The 17,178-nt window shown below is 39.8% G+C and overlaps 1 protein-coding gene across 2 annotated transcripts in view; it reads right to left on the reverse strand.

Moving 5' to 3' along the window:
- Positions 1 to 2,192: 2,192 nt before the first annotated feature.
- Positions 2,193 to 17,178, reverse strand: part of LOC137298254 (HCS2 neuropeptides-like) — a 91,050-nt gene continuing 76,064 nt past the window's right edge. For both annotated transcript variants that reach the window (XM_067830430.1, XM_067830429.1), the window contains exons 2-3: positions 6,145 to 6,588; positions 2,193 to 2,358 (exon numbers count right to left, since the gene is read on the reverse strand). In XM_067830430.1, the coding sequence (XP_067686531.1) occupies positions 2,285 to 2,358; positions 6,145 to 6,574 (504 nt within the window). In that variant the 5' untranslated portion in view covers positions 6,575 to 6,588 and the 3' untranslated portion in view covers positions 2,193 to 2,284. The remainder of the gene's footprint in view (positions 2,359 to 6,144; positions 6,589 to 17,178) is intronic.

Consider the following 17,178-nt stretch of genomic DNA (forward strand, 5'->3'; position numbering starts at 1 on the left):
CAGGTTCATCATGGTGTTCAGGGTGTGTGATAATCTCAGTTCATGTCTTTATGAAGCACCAAATTTTATGAAACTTTTAAGCTTCTATTCCTTATCAAGTAATCACGGTAAAACGCAGAGGTGGTGGGATAGCCTAGTGGTTATAGTGTTCGCTCATCCCGCCGAATGCCCGGATTCGGTTAAGCACCTTGGTACAATGTGTGAAACCAGTTTCTGGTGTACCACGCCATGGTGTTGCTGGAATATTGCTGAATGCGGCGTAAACCTAAGCTGACCCTCCCGTACTCCATTAAAAACGTTATAAACAAATTGTGTTTAGCATATCGCTAGACGAAAAACATTTACCGTAGCAATGATAACTGCACTCTATTCAAACATGCACGTGACAGGCTTACCGACAGGCTTCATGACATTACTGAGATACAGGAATAAAATCTGATAGTTTTGCCTTGTACTTTGGTAGAAACTGAAAATTATCTGGCGTTTATTTTGTGTATTGATCCAAAGTCAAGTGTGACATTTTGTAGCTATATCCCCATCTCAAAATGTCGTGTCGTGGCTTACCTGTAGTTGGTCATCTCCGAAACGCATGCCACGAGGCAGGGTGACAGCAAGTATCCTTTGGTATGCACAAGTACCGCATACTTCTGTCCATCTCTCCGGACAGATTCTATTGCACTGGGAAATGACGTATCATGTATTCCGAAGTTCTGTTCAAAAGCGACGCGAAACCAAATCACTCACTAATTCACTTCCACAACTGAAGGCGCCATCCGATTGTTATAACGCTTTCAGAATGTCAGTAATTAGATTAGATCTGCTGAGTGCGTTTATTCAAACAGTACGTTTCTCGTTTCCAAATCAAAGTAAATCGCTTTGATGGAACTGCACAAATAAATACCCGACATGTTCCCGTTTTCACTGAATCCTGATTAGATCGTCTGGATCTTGATTGGACACAGACACCGAAAAGTGAAGAGATAAGGTGAAGTAAGGTTTCACGTCGCTTTCAATATTGTTACCACTTGGTGCCAACGTGCGTCGTGCACGTCGTCGTAAGAAGCTACTGGTACTGCTAGTACGGACCAATGGCGTTTGTATTGCATCTGTCAAGCGAGATATAATGCGGCCGTTATCTTCGATACACTCGCTGACAATGTGCTGGCGTCCTTTCTGATCTCCCCACTACCGAGCATGCTACAGGGCAACGACATGTGTCATCTTATAAAGTGTTTTCGTATGACACTGCAATCGTACCCGTTGCTAGCTTTACTTGTCATTGTGCGACATGGGCGAACCGGAAGCGACAGTGCCGCCATGAGTTCCATCATGCGTGTGTGTGTGTGTGTGTGTGTGTGTGTGTGTGTGTGTGTGTGTGTGTGTAACTAACACTGCAATAAATAGTTCGCTTGAGTTATAAGTTGAACCTCCCATCATGAAGCAGCGTAACTCTGATGACACCAGGTGGTAATAAATCATATGATGAAGTGTCTTCTAGGTCGGTAGACGAGCGTGTGGATGAATGAATGTGTGCAGGTTAGTAAGTAGGTATGTAGAGTGAGTGCGTGAATACATGCCACATCCCAGCAACATCGAAGATATTATATATGAACTCCAAGGACAGCAAAAACAACAAGGACTAGTCCGTGTATCAATCTCCAGCAGTCAAGGTTCAACATTTTCCAATCCACTCTAAACACCAAGATTTGCTTTGGCGTATAATTATCTTCTTAATGCATCAGGTGACAGGAAGTCACAAAATGTGACATAGGATCAAAGTCGTTCAAGTCACCTAGTTTTCCCATCACAAGATGAGGGTTTTCGACTGATGATTATTATGGTTTGTTTCGTGCAATACCCATCATGATAGACATCAGCTGTAACAATCACATTGAATAATTCATGAATGATGCGTTCAGCTGTCCAATTGAAAGACGAGTACTGAACGTTTGGAAAAAAAAATGTTTAATAGCTTTTCTCAAGAAAATATAAACATTATCCTTTGTGAGAATCTCATGTTCTTTTTTGATGATTAAATACAGAAATTTGTTTGATGCTAAATTTAAAACACAAAAAATAAATTGTTATATTTTCAGGACATTGAACGTTAAATTTGAATCGGTATGAATATGAGAGTTTGTATGTGTCTTTAGCAGCTGTTGTGGCATGGCGTCTTCGTTTCCTAGCGTCTGTTTGCGGTGGGATCTGGTTCACGGCTCAATGTAAGGTCACCACGTGAGGTCATCGCACAGTCCTTGCTGTAGTTTCCCAAATGAGGAAATATCTACACAAGATGGCGTCGTTTCCTCGAGTTAGCAATTCCGTTGACGAATTCATCACGTGATAAACTGTCATCCCCTGAAGAAAAATACAGAAACGATTACTAGCATATCAACCACAATAATTTCTTTGAATGTCACGGTCTTGAATTTCATGATTAGGGCAAAGTGCTGACAGACTCCTGACTCAGATATCAATTGACGGTGTCTACGGAGCAGAATATTCTATTCTTGCCAGCGGTTCTAATCTACCTTGAATGGTCATCTAAACCTCAGTAGAGAAATAAATATACAACTGTTCTTTCATGTCCAACAATATTCCAACATCTCGAGCTACCTTTGCAGTATTGGAGTTTACACGTCGATTTCTCGGTGCGCCCTACGGCTCCCTGCTCAAACGTTGTTTGGGGTTACTGTTCATAACGTTTCCAAAATGTCACACATTGGTGATAAATATATCTATACTTCTGATTTAGCAGGAATCACTGGAAGAATACTGGCCTCGAGGGGGATTCCTTATGACCTTGTAATTCTTTTTAAAATCTAACACTATATATGTCTTTTCCAGCGACTCATGTAGCCTAGCGCTCATGAGTCAGGATATAGATATATCTACTACTGTCATCTCATATGAACGTATTCATTTTTCAAATCTCATTTTGCCATTTTAAATGATAACATTGTTATTTTCAAAACACGTGGCAATGTTATGTTTTTGTAAGGATTTAAAGCAAATCTGCAAGATTTCTTAATTCCAAACTGGTGATCCAGTTCAACAAAAAGACAAACAAGATTCTAAATTAATTGGCTGCATTGTCCTATAAATCCATTTGCTTTATACCATATGCATGTTGCTTGTTATGCGTTAAAACTCCAAAATACTAGTACACAAACTAACAGAAGTGATGAAAAGACAGACAAAAAGAACAATTAAAAACCCCGATCAAACAAACACCAGTACCGTCCCACCACCATCACCCCTAACCCCTTAGTACCAAACAACAACGCAAAAAACTATTTTTGAAGACGAAAACTATCAAGAGGGCCTTTGCAAGCGGAGAGGTATTTACTCGTATTTAGATGGCGATGACTTCCATAATACAAACCGTTCTCGACAATACATTGTAGGACAATTCCATTTAATTAACATCTGGGTTCCATTTATCAGTATCAGAGAGGACAATTACCAAATAGATGATTGACGACTATCATCTCAACCTCTTCTTCCGTTTTAGTTACCATATATTGAATAAGTTTGTATGCGATCGACCACTGTGTATCATGTCTAAGAATCGCTATACTTTGTAATTGACGAGCAACTCTGACCCCTCAAATATACATGTAAAGACTGGCCAATTATTTCCCTGTACACACACAACAACACACGAGGATGCACTACGTGTCAACCTAGCATCGACATATCACACCATTCCGTCCTTTTATACTTCAAGCACTTCCATGTTCAAAGTTCACTTCGAGACATATCGACGATGACCCGTGTCATGATCTTGTCCCTATTAACAAGTACCTTCGACATACACCTTACAGCTATTGTAGATAAACTATCAGTGGAGTCATACAAAACTGTATATCTATCACAAGTTCACTCCATCTACGACATGCAGCATCTTACTCCTGGCTACACGTTAAACTACGACAATCCTATTTTCTTCTACTGCATAAAACATCTTACCAATGGTCAGACGGTAAACTACGACAATCCTATTTTCTTTTGCTGTATAAAACATCTTACCAATGGTCAGACGGTAAACTACGACAATCCTATTTTCTTCTACTGCATAAAACATCTTACCAATGGTCAGACGGTAAACTACGACAATCCTATTTTCTTTTGCTGTATAAAACATCTTACCAATGGTCAGACGGTAAACTACGACAATCCTATTTTCTTCTACTGCATAAAACATCTTACCAATGGTCAGACGGTAAACTACGACAATCCTATTTTCTTCTACTGCATAAAACATCTTACCAATGGTCAGACGGTAAACTAGGACAATCCTATTTTTTATCTGAGGAATAAGATACTTATTGATTCTATGCCTTAGATGGGGTGGTTCAGTACAGCTAAGACAATGTAACTTAGTCTACAACATACATCATCTTGCCCATCAGTAAACGGTACAAATACTACACTTTTATCTTCATCTATGTCATGCACCATCATGTCCCCCAGGAAGCAGTACAGCTCACACAAATTATCATCATCTATGTCATGCACCATCATGTCCCCCAGGAAGCAGTACAGCTCACACAAATTATCATCATCTATGTCATGCACCATCATGTCCCCGAGGAAGCAGTACAGCTCACACAAATTATCATCATCTATGTCATGCACCATCATGTCCCCCAGGAAGCAGTACAGCTCACACAAATTATCATCATCTATGTCATGCACCATCATGTCCCCCAGGAAGCAGTACAGCTCACACAAATTATCATCATCTATGTCATGCACCATCATGTCCCCGAGGAAGCAGTACAGCTCACACAAATTATCATCATCTATGTCATGCACCATCATGTCCCCCAGGAAGCAGTACAGCTCACACAAATTATCATCATCTATGTCATGCACCATCATGTCCCCCAGGAAGCAGTACAGCTCACACAAATTATCATCATCTATGTCATGCACCATCATGTCCCCGAGGAAGCAGTACAGCTCACACAAATTATCATCATCTATGTCATGCACCATCATGTCCCCCAGGAAGCAGTACAGCTCACACAAATTATCATCATCTATGTCATGCACCATCATGTCCCCCAGGAAGCAGTACAGCTCACACAAATTATCATCATCTATGTCATGCACCATCATGTCCCCCAGGAAGCAGTACAGCTCACACAAATTATCATCATCTATGTCATGCACCATCATGTCCCCCAGGAAGCAGTACAGCTCACACAAATTATCATCATCTATGTCATGCACCATCATGTCCCCGAGGAGACAGTACAGCTCACACAAATTATCATCATCTATGTCATGCACCATCATGTCCCCGAGGAGACAGTACAACTGACAAAAATTATCATTTGACGACAAGCACTACAATGTCCCTGATTAAACCTTTGAACTACAACAATTGTTCCTGTGAACTACTTCAAAGGAGAGCTGCTTGGAAGTTTGACATTTGTATTGTTAGAAATGCAGTGTGGGGTCTCTAATGTTTAATTTACAAACTTCTTCAGGGCTTAAGGAGATGGTAAGGTAAGGTAAGTTCTCAAATGGATTTTTGTAACTTGTCCAAGCGAGATGAAGCTTTCTTTAATAGTATGGCGGAATGGTTTTATCAGTCGCGAAGAAACAGGTTAGAGTTTGGTTTTAGAAACCTGTGCTTGTGTTTGCAGACAACTAAACCGATTGGCTCATCGGGCTTACAGATCATCGTATTCCAAATGGGTAATTTAATACTGATTGTGTTAATAACTGGATGGTCTATATTTGATGATTACATTCAACAATCAATATATCTGCAGTCATACAGCATCAATATAACTGAGACACAAATGGGGTTAAATTACCCCCAATCTCTTAGACCCCATCACAAACAAACCAGCAACCATACACATGGACATCGCCATATTCTCCCTCATCTTGTACCAGAGGCAAGGAATGGTCCAAAGATTGGAAAAATTCGCAGAAGCTCGCAGGGGCTTACAAATGATCATTTAATGGCTTGCACCGTCAAGTGGACTTGTGGGAATTTAAACCGTCTTCACTACAGTGACGGCTTTCAAAAAAGGTTATTTGTCACCAAAGGAATGTGTAATGCATAACAGGACAAGTTTTTCTGTGAACCTTGCAGATTAGTCATCTAACAAATCAACGTACCATTAACATCCCAGGCAAAGAAGAGTATGGGAGCTGGTAGACTGAACGTTGTTCCAAGCCCTGTCTGAGCTTTTGTCAGAGACTTTGTATCTTCATTACTATTTGGGTATGGAGATCCCTTTTCAATTTGGAGTTTTCCTTCTACTTTATTGACGCTGTTCCCGTCATTGTTGTCGTTTCCTCTGCCTATCCTTGGGAAGGTATTTTCATCACTCTGGGTGAAGAATGACCCACGTGTCTCAATCCCATCCCTAAACGTGTCCTCCACCCCTCCGCTCCGACCTATCCGGGGGTATGTGTTTTCACTGCTGGCGGTGTAGAAGCTGCGGCGGCCGATGCGGGGGTAGTCGTTGTCCTTACTGTTGGTCCAGAAGATGCCCGCACAGGAGCCCGCCACAGCGAACACCAGGAACACCAAACTCTCCTTCATCCTGCGCCGGGGATCTGTGAACAATGATGGAAGGAGTGAATGATTGTGAGTGAATGTGTGAGCGGATGAGTGATTGAATGGATGGTTGAGTATGAGTGAATGGATGATATTGTGAGTGTCTGATATTGTGAATGAGTGAGTGTTTGAGCTTGTGAATGAGTGACCATTGGGCTTTTGCATCTGAGAGAAAGGTGTAAAGCCGTTTCAACATTATTTTCATAAAACAATCTTCATTAATTAGTGTCACGAGCATGGAACCAGAAAAAAATCAGGCCAGATTCATAGGATCACAGGCGTCTGGCACACCTAAGGGACAGAACTCTGGGTAGCTAACTGCAGCGCATTTGATTGCCGTTCGTTATTGCTTTCCTTTCTTCATTTTCTGTCTCAGCTGTATAGAGAGCAATAGGGTAATTGGCAAAGATCAGAAAGCTTTCAAGTGAGTGAGTGAATAAGATTTTCCATCTCCTTCAGCAACACTCTAGTCATATCAAGGACAGGGCGGAGGACAACAAAAATGATTTCATACAGTGCACCCATGTGGGGAATCGCCCACGCAACCTGAAAATGTTAGATTTACATGCATAAATATATATTCAAATAGGAAAATTAATTGCATGAATTTGTAGCTTGGATAGGTGTCATCCTTGTAATGAAGGAGAAGAGAAGTATACATATACATGTACATGTTACAGTCAGTGTGAAAAATTTGCGAACTGCCTAAAACATTAGTCGATTTGTTTCACAGGTTGATTTAATGTCAGTTTCAGTGTTTTCAGGGAGTATGAAGTGAAAAAATAGGTCTACTACGTGTGTCATCATTAGGTTTATGTTCTTCATCCATTGTGATTACAGACGATTTTCATAGTTCTTTTAAAGGAAGTCAGGAAAGGTGATCAAAATCAACATAATCAACTAAAGTTTGGGTAGCTAACGACATATTGGCTTAGTAGTTCGCTCGCCACACCGATGACCAGGGTGTGATTCCCCATATGGGTACAAACCCTGAAGCCCACTTTACGTGTCCCAAACTGTGATTGTGCGGAAATATTACTGCAGTGTAAAACTTAACTCATTGAGCTGATGAAACACTTCAACCGACTGACAATGCCTATCTTGACAGCAAATCATGATCAATTCACGTCATGTTAACAAGAGACGCTACGCCCAAATACTTCCAGTTCTATTCTTGTTTGCGAGTGGCCTATTGCAACAACCTCTGACATTGATATTTGTACATGAGTACACCGACTGTATAATGCCAATTGTTATAATGTGTTCTGACAATTCGACTGAAATTAACAGTCTAGCAAGGCATGAACCTAAAGTGTACGTGCCGTAAACTGTCTGGAGTATCTGATTTCCACATTTACATCTGAGGATTAATTGGATCGCGAATTCTGAAAACGTAAGTACAAAGGCCTGGAAAGGTGATTCGGAATGTGTATTGTCCATTTAATATCTCTACCTGTTTCCATTAGTATTTGTGCGTCATGTAATTCTTGTCCATTCCGAATGTGTCTTGCAGCAGCTCCTGTGGGATTCAAACTCACCGGATTGTTTGGAACCAAGAATATTTAGTTCAAAGATGTGTTTCATACAATCAGTCCCAACTCCGCAATCGCAGAACCCAATTAGTTTTGTTGTTCAGATTGTGAATCACATTGTGAACAAAAGAAGCAGCGAAAAGATATTCAATGTCTTCATCACAACAGCGGATGTCACTGCAAGAGTTTCAAATGATACTCCAATGAAACTACACTCCAGAGATGAAACATGAATGGAAGAAATGATTTCGGATTGCATACTTTCTTATAATCTAATGTCAACTACCAGCAGGCGTGTCACATCCGAATGAAATGTAATGAAGGTTCTTGCAAATGTCGCATGTGCAGCTTATGTTCGATGATGTTAGCTGGACATCATACAACATAACATGCATTTTAGATATTTTCACAATGGAGTTCTGTCAAACGCACAGTTTGACCCATTTTGTATTTTAAAGGAATGATTGATGTAACAAAACTAAGTCCCCGGTCCAATCTCGGATATGGAGTCCTAATATCCCCAAGGAAGTCTAATCTCTGATGTATTAGTGTGAACTACACACATGTAGGCTTTGTTCAATACGGTAGATGAGCACGACGATGAAGGAAAATTCAATGCTACTGACACGACTAGAATTTGTCAATGGTCCATATAAACCTATTGCTCTTTGCCTTCAGCGATCCGCAATTGAAATCTGTATTCAACCAAGGCATCTGGAAAACGTGATGTGCAAATCACACGGAGGCCGTTTCATGGCCAAATGGGAGTACGTGGAAGTGCAATGTAACGATGACAGTGGACAAAACATATTACGAAAGATACAGAAATTTGAGTTTTGTTCCTGATGAATATTGTTGAGGATCGGCGATGAATCTACTTCTTGATGGTAAAAAAACAGACTGGCGACCTATAGCAACCAAGAAGGAATCGTTTCTCCAGGTAATGTCAGGCGAGGTGTAGTGCAAGGTAAATGTATACAATGGTGGTGTACGATAACGCTATATCCAGTGTTAAAATCAAACTGTGAAAAAGGTTCAAGGTTTTTATGACTGTATTGCATTTCTGAGGCTGAAATACTGTACAGTATTTATATTTCTTTAAACCATTTCTTCGAGTGAAATAACATTATATCACTTTACAAATAGTTTGGTATCTTGTGATGCTAATACAACTGATATTTTAGATGTAAACTACAGCAGTAAATGGATACATTTATGCAATAATAGATAGGGGCAGGCGTATGACTCTATGTAATGTGAGGTAGCAGCATGAGATGGAAGCCCTAACAGTAACTGGTAAAGAGCTAAGTGCTTTTGGTGTAGAGACGTGGACTTGGGAAAAACGACAAAACCCTACAGGATGAAACCAGGTGTTTGGAAACAGTTCAACAAATCCTGCCCGACTGGTGGCATCTGTCCGGTATTATACGAACCAAGGCGTTGTATCAGATATCGTGATCATTGGCAATGAAGAGCCAAATTTTGAAATGTCCACCTGTGAATAACAACAACCTTTTTTGATATATCTGTTTCGGCTTTGGACGTTGTAAACGTGTGACCAAGGGTCAGATAATACTATTTCAAATCCTGACATGACAGTCGTACCTCTGGCTGTGAAATATTGTACATAGGCAGGATTATTTCTTGACTGAAACAGAAAGTTGACAACTGAAAAGCTATCTTTTTTTAAAAAGTCGTTTGAGTTGATATTTTATGATTCTAAAACGTCATGCACATTTCTAATTATGAAACATTCACGATCCTTTTGAAAGTGTAACTGAGGTGGGCCAGACGGGAGACAGCAAGTTGACTATGATGTAAGATCATGAATATACCCAAAGTGTAGGTTAAACGTCCTAGCCAAATTCATATATGCTCTGAACATAGGCCCCCTACTGCCGGTCACAAAACTGATAAAGTGAGCCCCGGTTTACTATCCAGCCTCCCTACAACATGTAAAGGTCCATCACAGAACTACGGCGACATGATCGAAAACTGGAAAATAACGCACACACCAATCAACAATCGTATTTTAAAGGTCTCACAAGCGCTTGTCCATATTTCTGATGTGTGTAGTGGGGATATACACAGAAAATGCCATAGGGGTACATTAGTTGCTTTTCGTTAAATCGACAAAGACCGAATATGAATATATACTTATGTGACCTTATGTAACCTTTCGGTGTTCATCACCGTTAACAGCTACAAAACTATGCTGAACTTTATCGTCATAACAGTGATAGTGACATCTGTCTGACTAGGGCACTGAGGTAGCCTGTTGGGTAAAGTGTTTGTTCATCACGCTAAATTCCCGGATTCGTGCCCTCATGGGTTCAATGTGCAAAACCAATTTCTGGTATCTCCCTTCGTAATATTCCTGGACCATTGCTAAAGGCAGCGTAAAGCTACACTCAATGATCAGGGATCTGAGCTGATGAAATTGATTGACATTTTATGTATCAACTTTAAATCATGACCAACTCATATAACATTATGTTAACAAGAGACTCTATGCCCAAACACGTCTAGTTCTGTAGGTGTTTGCAACTGACCTGTTCCAACAACCATTGACATTGATACATTTGCACATGAGTACACCGACTGTACAATACCAGTCGTTATGATGTGTTCTGACAATTCGACTGAAATTAACTGTCCAGCAAGACAAGAATCTACAGAGTAGCTGTCGTAAAATGTCTGGAGTATCTGATTTCCACATTTACATCTGCGAAATAATTGCATCGAGATTTCTAAAATCGAGTATACATTGAACTGGAAATGGAAGGATGATGTGGAATGTGCACAGGCCTTTTACACGTCCTATATGTTTTCATTAGCATGTAATTCTTTCCCTTTCCAAATGTGTCTTGCAGCAGATCATGTCGGACTCAAACTCAGAATTGTTTGGCACCAAAAATATTTGGTTCACAGCTGGGTGTCATAAAACCAGCCCCAACTCCGCAATTGCAGAACCCAATTAGTTTTGTTGTTCAGATTGTGAATCACACTGTGAACAAAAGAAGCAGCGAAAAGATATTCAATATCTTCATCACAATCTAGTGAAACTACACTCCAGAGATGAAACATGAAAACAGGGAAAAAATGATTTCGGATTGTACAAACGGCCTGAATACGTTCTTATAACTAATGTCAACTACACGTAGGCGTATCACAAACGAATGAAATATAATGCAGGTTCTTGCAAATTTAGCAGCTGGACATCATACAACATAACATGCATGTTTAGATATTTTCGCAACGGAGTATAACTAATTTGTATCAAACGCACAGTGTGACCCATTATGTATTTTTAAGGAATGATTGATGTAATATAATTGCGGCCCCGGTCCAATCTCGGATATGGAGTCCTAATATCCCCAAGGAAGTCTAATCTCTGATGTATTAGTGTGAACTACACACATGTAGGCTTTGTTCAATACGGTAGATGAGCACGACGATGAAGGAAAATTCAATGCTACTGACACGACTAGAATTTGTCAATGGTCCATATAAACCTATTGCTCTTTGCCTTCAGCGATCCGCAATTGAAATCTGTATTCAACCAAGGCATCTGGAAAACGTGATGTGCAAATCACACGGAGGCCGTTTCCTGGCCAAATGAGAGAACGTGGAAGTACAATGTGAGGCTAACGGTGGACAAATCCTATTGCGGAAGATAGCCTCAATCTGGTATTTAACCTGTCGCCGTTTATCACTGTTAACCACAAACGAACATATGCTCTGCTTGACATTACCATCTTTCTGACTAGGGCGGTGAGGTAGCTTTTTGGGTAAAGCGTTTGCTCATCATGCAAAATTTCCGGGTTCGATTGCCCTCATAGGTTTTATGAGCAAAGCCCATTTCTGGTATCTTCCACAGTGATATTCCTGGAACATTGCTAAGGCGTCGCAAAAAATAAACTCAGTAATCAATGATCTCAGCTGCTGAAACTCCTCAGCCGATTGACAGTGTATGGATCAACGGCAAATCCTAATCAACTCACATAACATTATGTTAACAAGAAACTCTATGCGTAAATACTTCCAATTCTATACGTGTTTGCAAGTGACCTGTGGCAATAACCATTAACATATTTGCACATGAGTACACCGAATGTCCAAATATCAATCGTTGCGATGTGTTCAGACTATGTAGCTGGAATTAACTGCCCAGCAGACAAGAATCTATGTCGCAAATTGTCTGGAGTGTTTGATTTCCACATTCACATTCTAACAACATAAGCACATAGATCTGAAAATGGAAATGTGACGGGGAATGTATTTGTCCGTCATGTACTTCTGTCCATTCCAAATGTGTCTTGCAGCAGCTCTTGTCGGACTCAAACTTTGATTCACATTTGCGTTTCATACAATCAGTCCCAACTCCGCAATCGCAGAACCCAATTAATTTTGTTGTGCCGAGTGTGAATCACGTTGTGAACAAAAGAAGCAGTGAAAGGATATTCAATGTCTTCATCACAATGGTGGATGTCACTGCAAGTGTTTCAAATGATAATCCAATGAAACTACACTCCAGAGATGAAACATGAAAACAGGAAAAAATGATTTCGGATTGTACAAACGGCCTGAATACGTTCTTATAATCTACTGTCAGCAACGAGAAAGATAAAGAAGGTTCTGTCAAATAGTGCAGTTTTTGTTTGAGGATGTTAGCTGGAAATCATACAGCACAGCTTAGATATTTTCACAACAGAGCACTTCGATGAGTGTTTTGTCTAAAGCACACTGTAGTCCATCACAAACAAAAACATATCAAAATACAACGCCCCCTCCACCCCAAAATAAAATAAAAACAACCCCCAAAAAACCAAACCGCTAAACAAGAAAACGCCCCACCCCCGAAAAAAACCCCAAAGAAACAAACAAAAAACAACAAACAAAAACAAAGAGACAAACAAAACAGAAACAAACAACCAAACCCCATACAAACAAACAAAGAAACAAAATACCCCAAACAAACAAACACAAGAACAACAACAAAACAACCACAAAACTCAAACAAAAACAACAACACAAAAAAACCCGCAAAGATATGTATATATTACTCTTTGATTGCAGCAATCGGTAATTGGGATTTTTATTTAAAGATTCAGAAATATGTGCTCAAAACCGGGAAAAGGTTCAAGGATTTTATGACTGTATTGCATCTCTGAGGTTGAAATACTGTATTTTTATTTCTTCTGAAAGCAAATCTACAGAGTGAAATAACATTATATCACTTTTCAAATAGTATGGTATCTTGTGACGCAAATAGAACTGATATTTTAGATGTAAACTACAGCAGTAAATGGATACGTTTATGTAATAATAGATAGTGACAGGCGTATGACTCTATGTAATGTGAGGTAGCAGCATGAGATGGAAGCCCTAACAGTAACTGGTAAAGAGCTAAGTGCTTTTGGTGTAGAGACGTGGACTTGGGAAAAACGACAAAACCCTACAGGATGAAACCAGGTATTTGGAAACAGTTCAGCAAATCCTGCCCGACTGGTGGCATCTGTCCGGTATTATACGAACAAAGGCGTTGTATCCGATATCATGATCAATGGCAATGGAGAGTCAAATTTTGAAATGTCCACCTGTGAATAACAACAACCTTTTTTGATATATCTGTTTCGGCTTTGGACGTCTTAACGTATGACCAAGAGTCAGATAATACTATTTTAAATCCTGACATGAAAGTCGTACCTCTGGCTGTGAAATATTGTACATAGGCAGGATTATTTCTTGACTGAAACGGAAAGTTGACAACTGAAAACTTTTTAAAGCAATCTTTTGAAGTGATGATTATCAGCCTAAAACGTGATGCCCAGATCTAATCATGAACGAAATCAGGTAATATAACCATTCCTTTGATTTTAAGTTGACCACCTTTCAATGTCGTAGGATCATCAATGTACTTAAGCCTAGCTTGAACGTTATGGCCAAATTCCCTCATCCATATTTTGACGACGTCATTGGGGGAGGATCACCACGCTGCGTGCATTGAATCGAAAAAGGAAATCATATATTGGAAACTGGTTTCTTTTTCATTCTGAATTATTTTTGATTGTTTTTCTTGGAAGAGGATCACCATGAAGGGACTGGGAGATACCGAAGTCACACAGACTATACTGGAACCTGTTGTTGTTTAATTTTTGATTATGTTCTGAGTGGGATTTTAATATTACATTCTTGAGGATACATACTTTGACGGCAAACTCCTTTTTCTGAACTAATGACAATGGAATCCTTGTAAACGAGTAAAGTAAACAGAAACCCGTCCACCACAATAGTGAATATGTACTTTTGTGACCTAGCTTTCAGTCTTTCGGCGTATATCACTGTTAACCACCAAGGAGCTATACAGAGGTATGACAACATGGATATGGGCATGGCTGGGTAGTCTAATGGTTAAAGAGTTAACTCGTCGTGCTGAAAGTCCGGCCTCGATTTCCCACATTGGTACAGTGTACGAAGCCCACGTCTGTGTTCCCCGCCGTGATATTGCTGGATTGTAATCCCCAATTCACTCACTCACTAAGCGTTGTTAGTTTAAGGTTAACTATCTCCTACATTCCAGTTAACTCACCACACGTTAGGAGTGTGAAATACCACGCGAAGACGCTTTATACCAACATTGAATCCGCTATTCGATCCCCTCAGGTACTACAACCTGTTGCGTGGGGACGAGATTTCAATGCATGAAATGACATTGTATGCCAAAGGTCCTTGTTTACTTGAGTGTTTGGCTTAAAAAATGGAATATCACAGAAGTAACACGACAAGATATCGACAATTCTCCCACTGATCTCTGGGCGATCAAACTTGTGGACATGTAGGACAAATATATATATAAGTAAAACAGAGATCAATCATTCGGTTACACTATATTTACTCAAACTCGCGTTAGTGAAGGATGTTCATTATCTGGCACTATATGGGAAAACAATATGACTAAACTAGAAATGGACACTCGTGCACCACAAAATATTAATAACACAATGTAGTGTTTCTACTGTGCGTTGTGAATTCATGAAAACTTGCTACATCACGCAATGTCCAGTCTGAGAATCTGACCGTGAGGTGAGGTGAGGTGAGGTGAGGTGAGGTGAGGTGAGGTGAGGTGAGGTGAGGTGAGGTGAGGTGAGGTGAGGCGAGGCGAGGTGAGGTGAGGCGAGGCGAGGCGAGGCGAGGCGAAGTGAGGTGAGGTGAGGTCTTGCTAGAACCACTGACGCTTAATCAACTTGACCAAGCTGCCCGATTAGCGATTCTGACATATTAATGGGATGTGTTGGCCGCTGGTTGATACTTATTCCTTTGACGAGGACAAAGTCGCCATATCTTAACGCCTTTTCCGTTCGTCACGTTAAAGACCAGACTCCCATATCGGTAAAATGTGTGAAGCCCAGTTTTGGCGTCCTCCGCTGTGATATTGCTGGAATATTTGCTAAGAGCGGAGTATGACAATACTTACTCACTCACTCACTAACGCCTTTTGATATGATGTGTTTCACCATTAGTACCGCCAATCTTCCGCTCCCCGTGAGAGAAAAACAAAGAAATAATTAACACGTGTTAAAGGTCTGCCTCTTAAGGATCGATTGCGACGTACTCAAATTTGAATGTTGCGAACAGATGCCTCTGTTCAAACTGCCAATTTACCATCACTGTAAACATTCCCCGATACCAAGAATCTTTGGATAAAGCGTCCTACAATTATTGACAGTTGAATAGTGGCATGGTCCTCTTACATAATATCAGGTCATTTCCTGTTGATCCAGAAAATATTAATACAATAATCTTCCAGTCATTACACCGACAGATGGGATTATGATTGTGTATCCTTACTTCTATGAATTCTTGCCATACTGGGTCCAGTTGCAATGGCACTTTGGTAACTGCGAGATGTTTTGTTCACCGACCAGTTATATTGGAACAGGGCGTGACAAAGACTGATTGGCACGGGCGGTGAGTACAAACATCGATCAATCGTAAACTGACGATGTATGATGGTATTTATCACAGGTAAGACAATACAATCAATACAATACAACAGGTATTTTTTATAAGGTAATAACTCTGATGACAAAGCTAGGAATGCGTATTTAGCAAGTGTCCTACTAATATGAGATTTGTTTCTGGAAAGTAATGAAAAAAATGTAAAGAGCCAAAACATTGGTGATATTGTAGGATACAACTGGAACGTTAATAGGAATACAATGGACACACTATACAAAAGCCTTATGACTGATGCATGAAACTTTCGTGTATTAGTGTTTTGTGATATCTGATCGTTTCTAATAGAAGACTGTGATTAGATCTGATGGATTGTACAATATTAATTCTAAATATTTTAACATCAATAAATATAATGGCTATATGATACTGGAAAAGACAATTCAAACGTTCAGCAACACTGGATCTTTTCATTACAACTTTGAATGTCTATACACTATCCATAGAATTGTTGTAAAACTAAATCAGAACATCCAGCACCCTGTTGAATCCAAACCTCCTTAACGCAATATAAAAAAACCCAAACAATGATTTTAACTTGAAAGCCCAGCAAAAAATTGGAATGTTATGCTTGTTTAATAGTGAACATACCAATATTGTATAACATTCCCTGGTTTAAACATAAAACGTCCGACTGCCACCATAATCACCACCGACTGCCGCATTGAATTTTATTCCGGTTCCCGAGACAAACAATCAAGGAGAGGCAAATATTGCGTATACATTAGAATTAATCATTCTAGTAATACTGAAGCATTTTTATTATTCTTCCTTAAACCACAGCAATTATATTTTGATATCCTTTTCTATTTACAAACCTGGTGTTCTTTTTCAACTGAGAAAAACAGATTGACATTTATTTTAAAAAAAAGAAAAGAAAAAAAACAATACTGTCTCAAAGAGCACACTTCTATTTTAAAATTAATTGTTTTAGTCGCTGGCATTTGTGTAATTCCTTTAACCCCTTAATAGCGCCACAAGCACCCGTGAAGTGGATGTCGGGTGCTCTGCAAATGTATTATTATTGGTCGTAGTATG

The sequence above is a fragment of the Haliotis asinina genome, chromosome 10 (assembly GCF_037392515.1).
Source record: "Haliotis asinina isolate JCU_RB_2024 chromosome 10, JCU_Hal_asi_v2, whole genome shotgun sequence".
NCBI lineage: Eukaryota > Metazoa > Mollusca > Gastropoda > Lepetellida > Haliotidae > Haliotis > Haliotis asinina.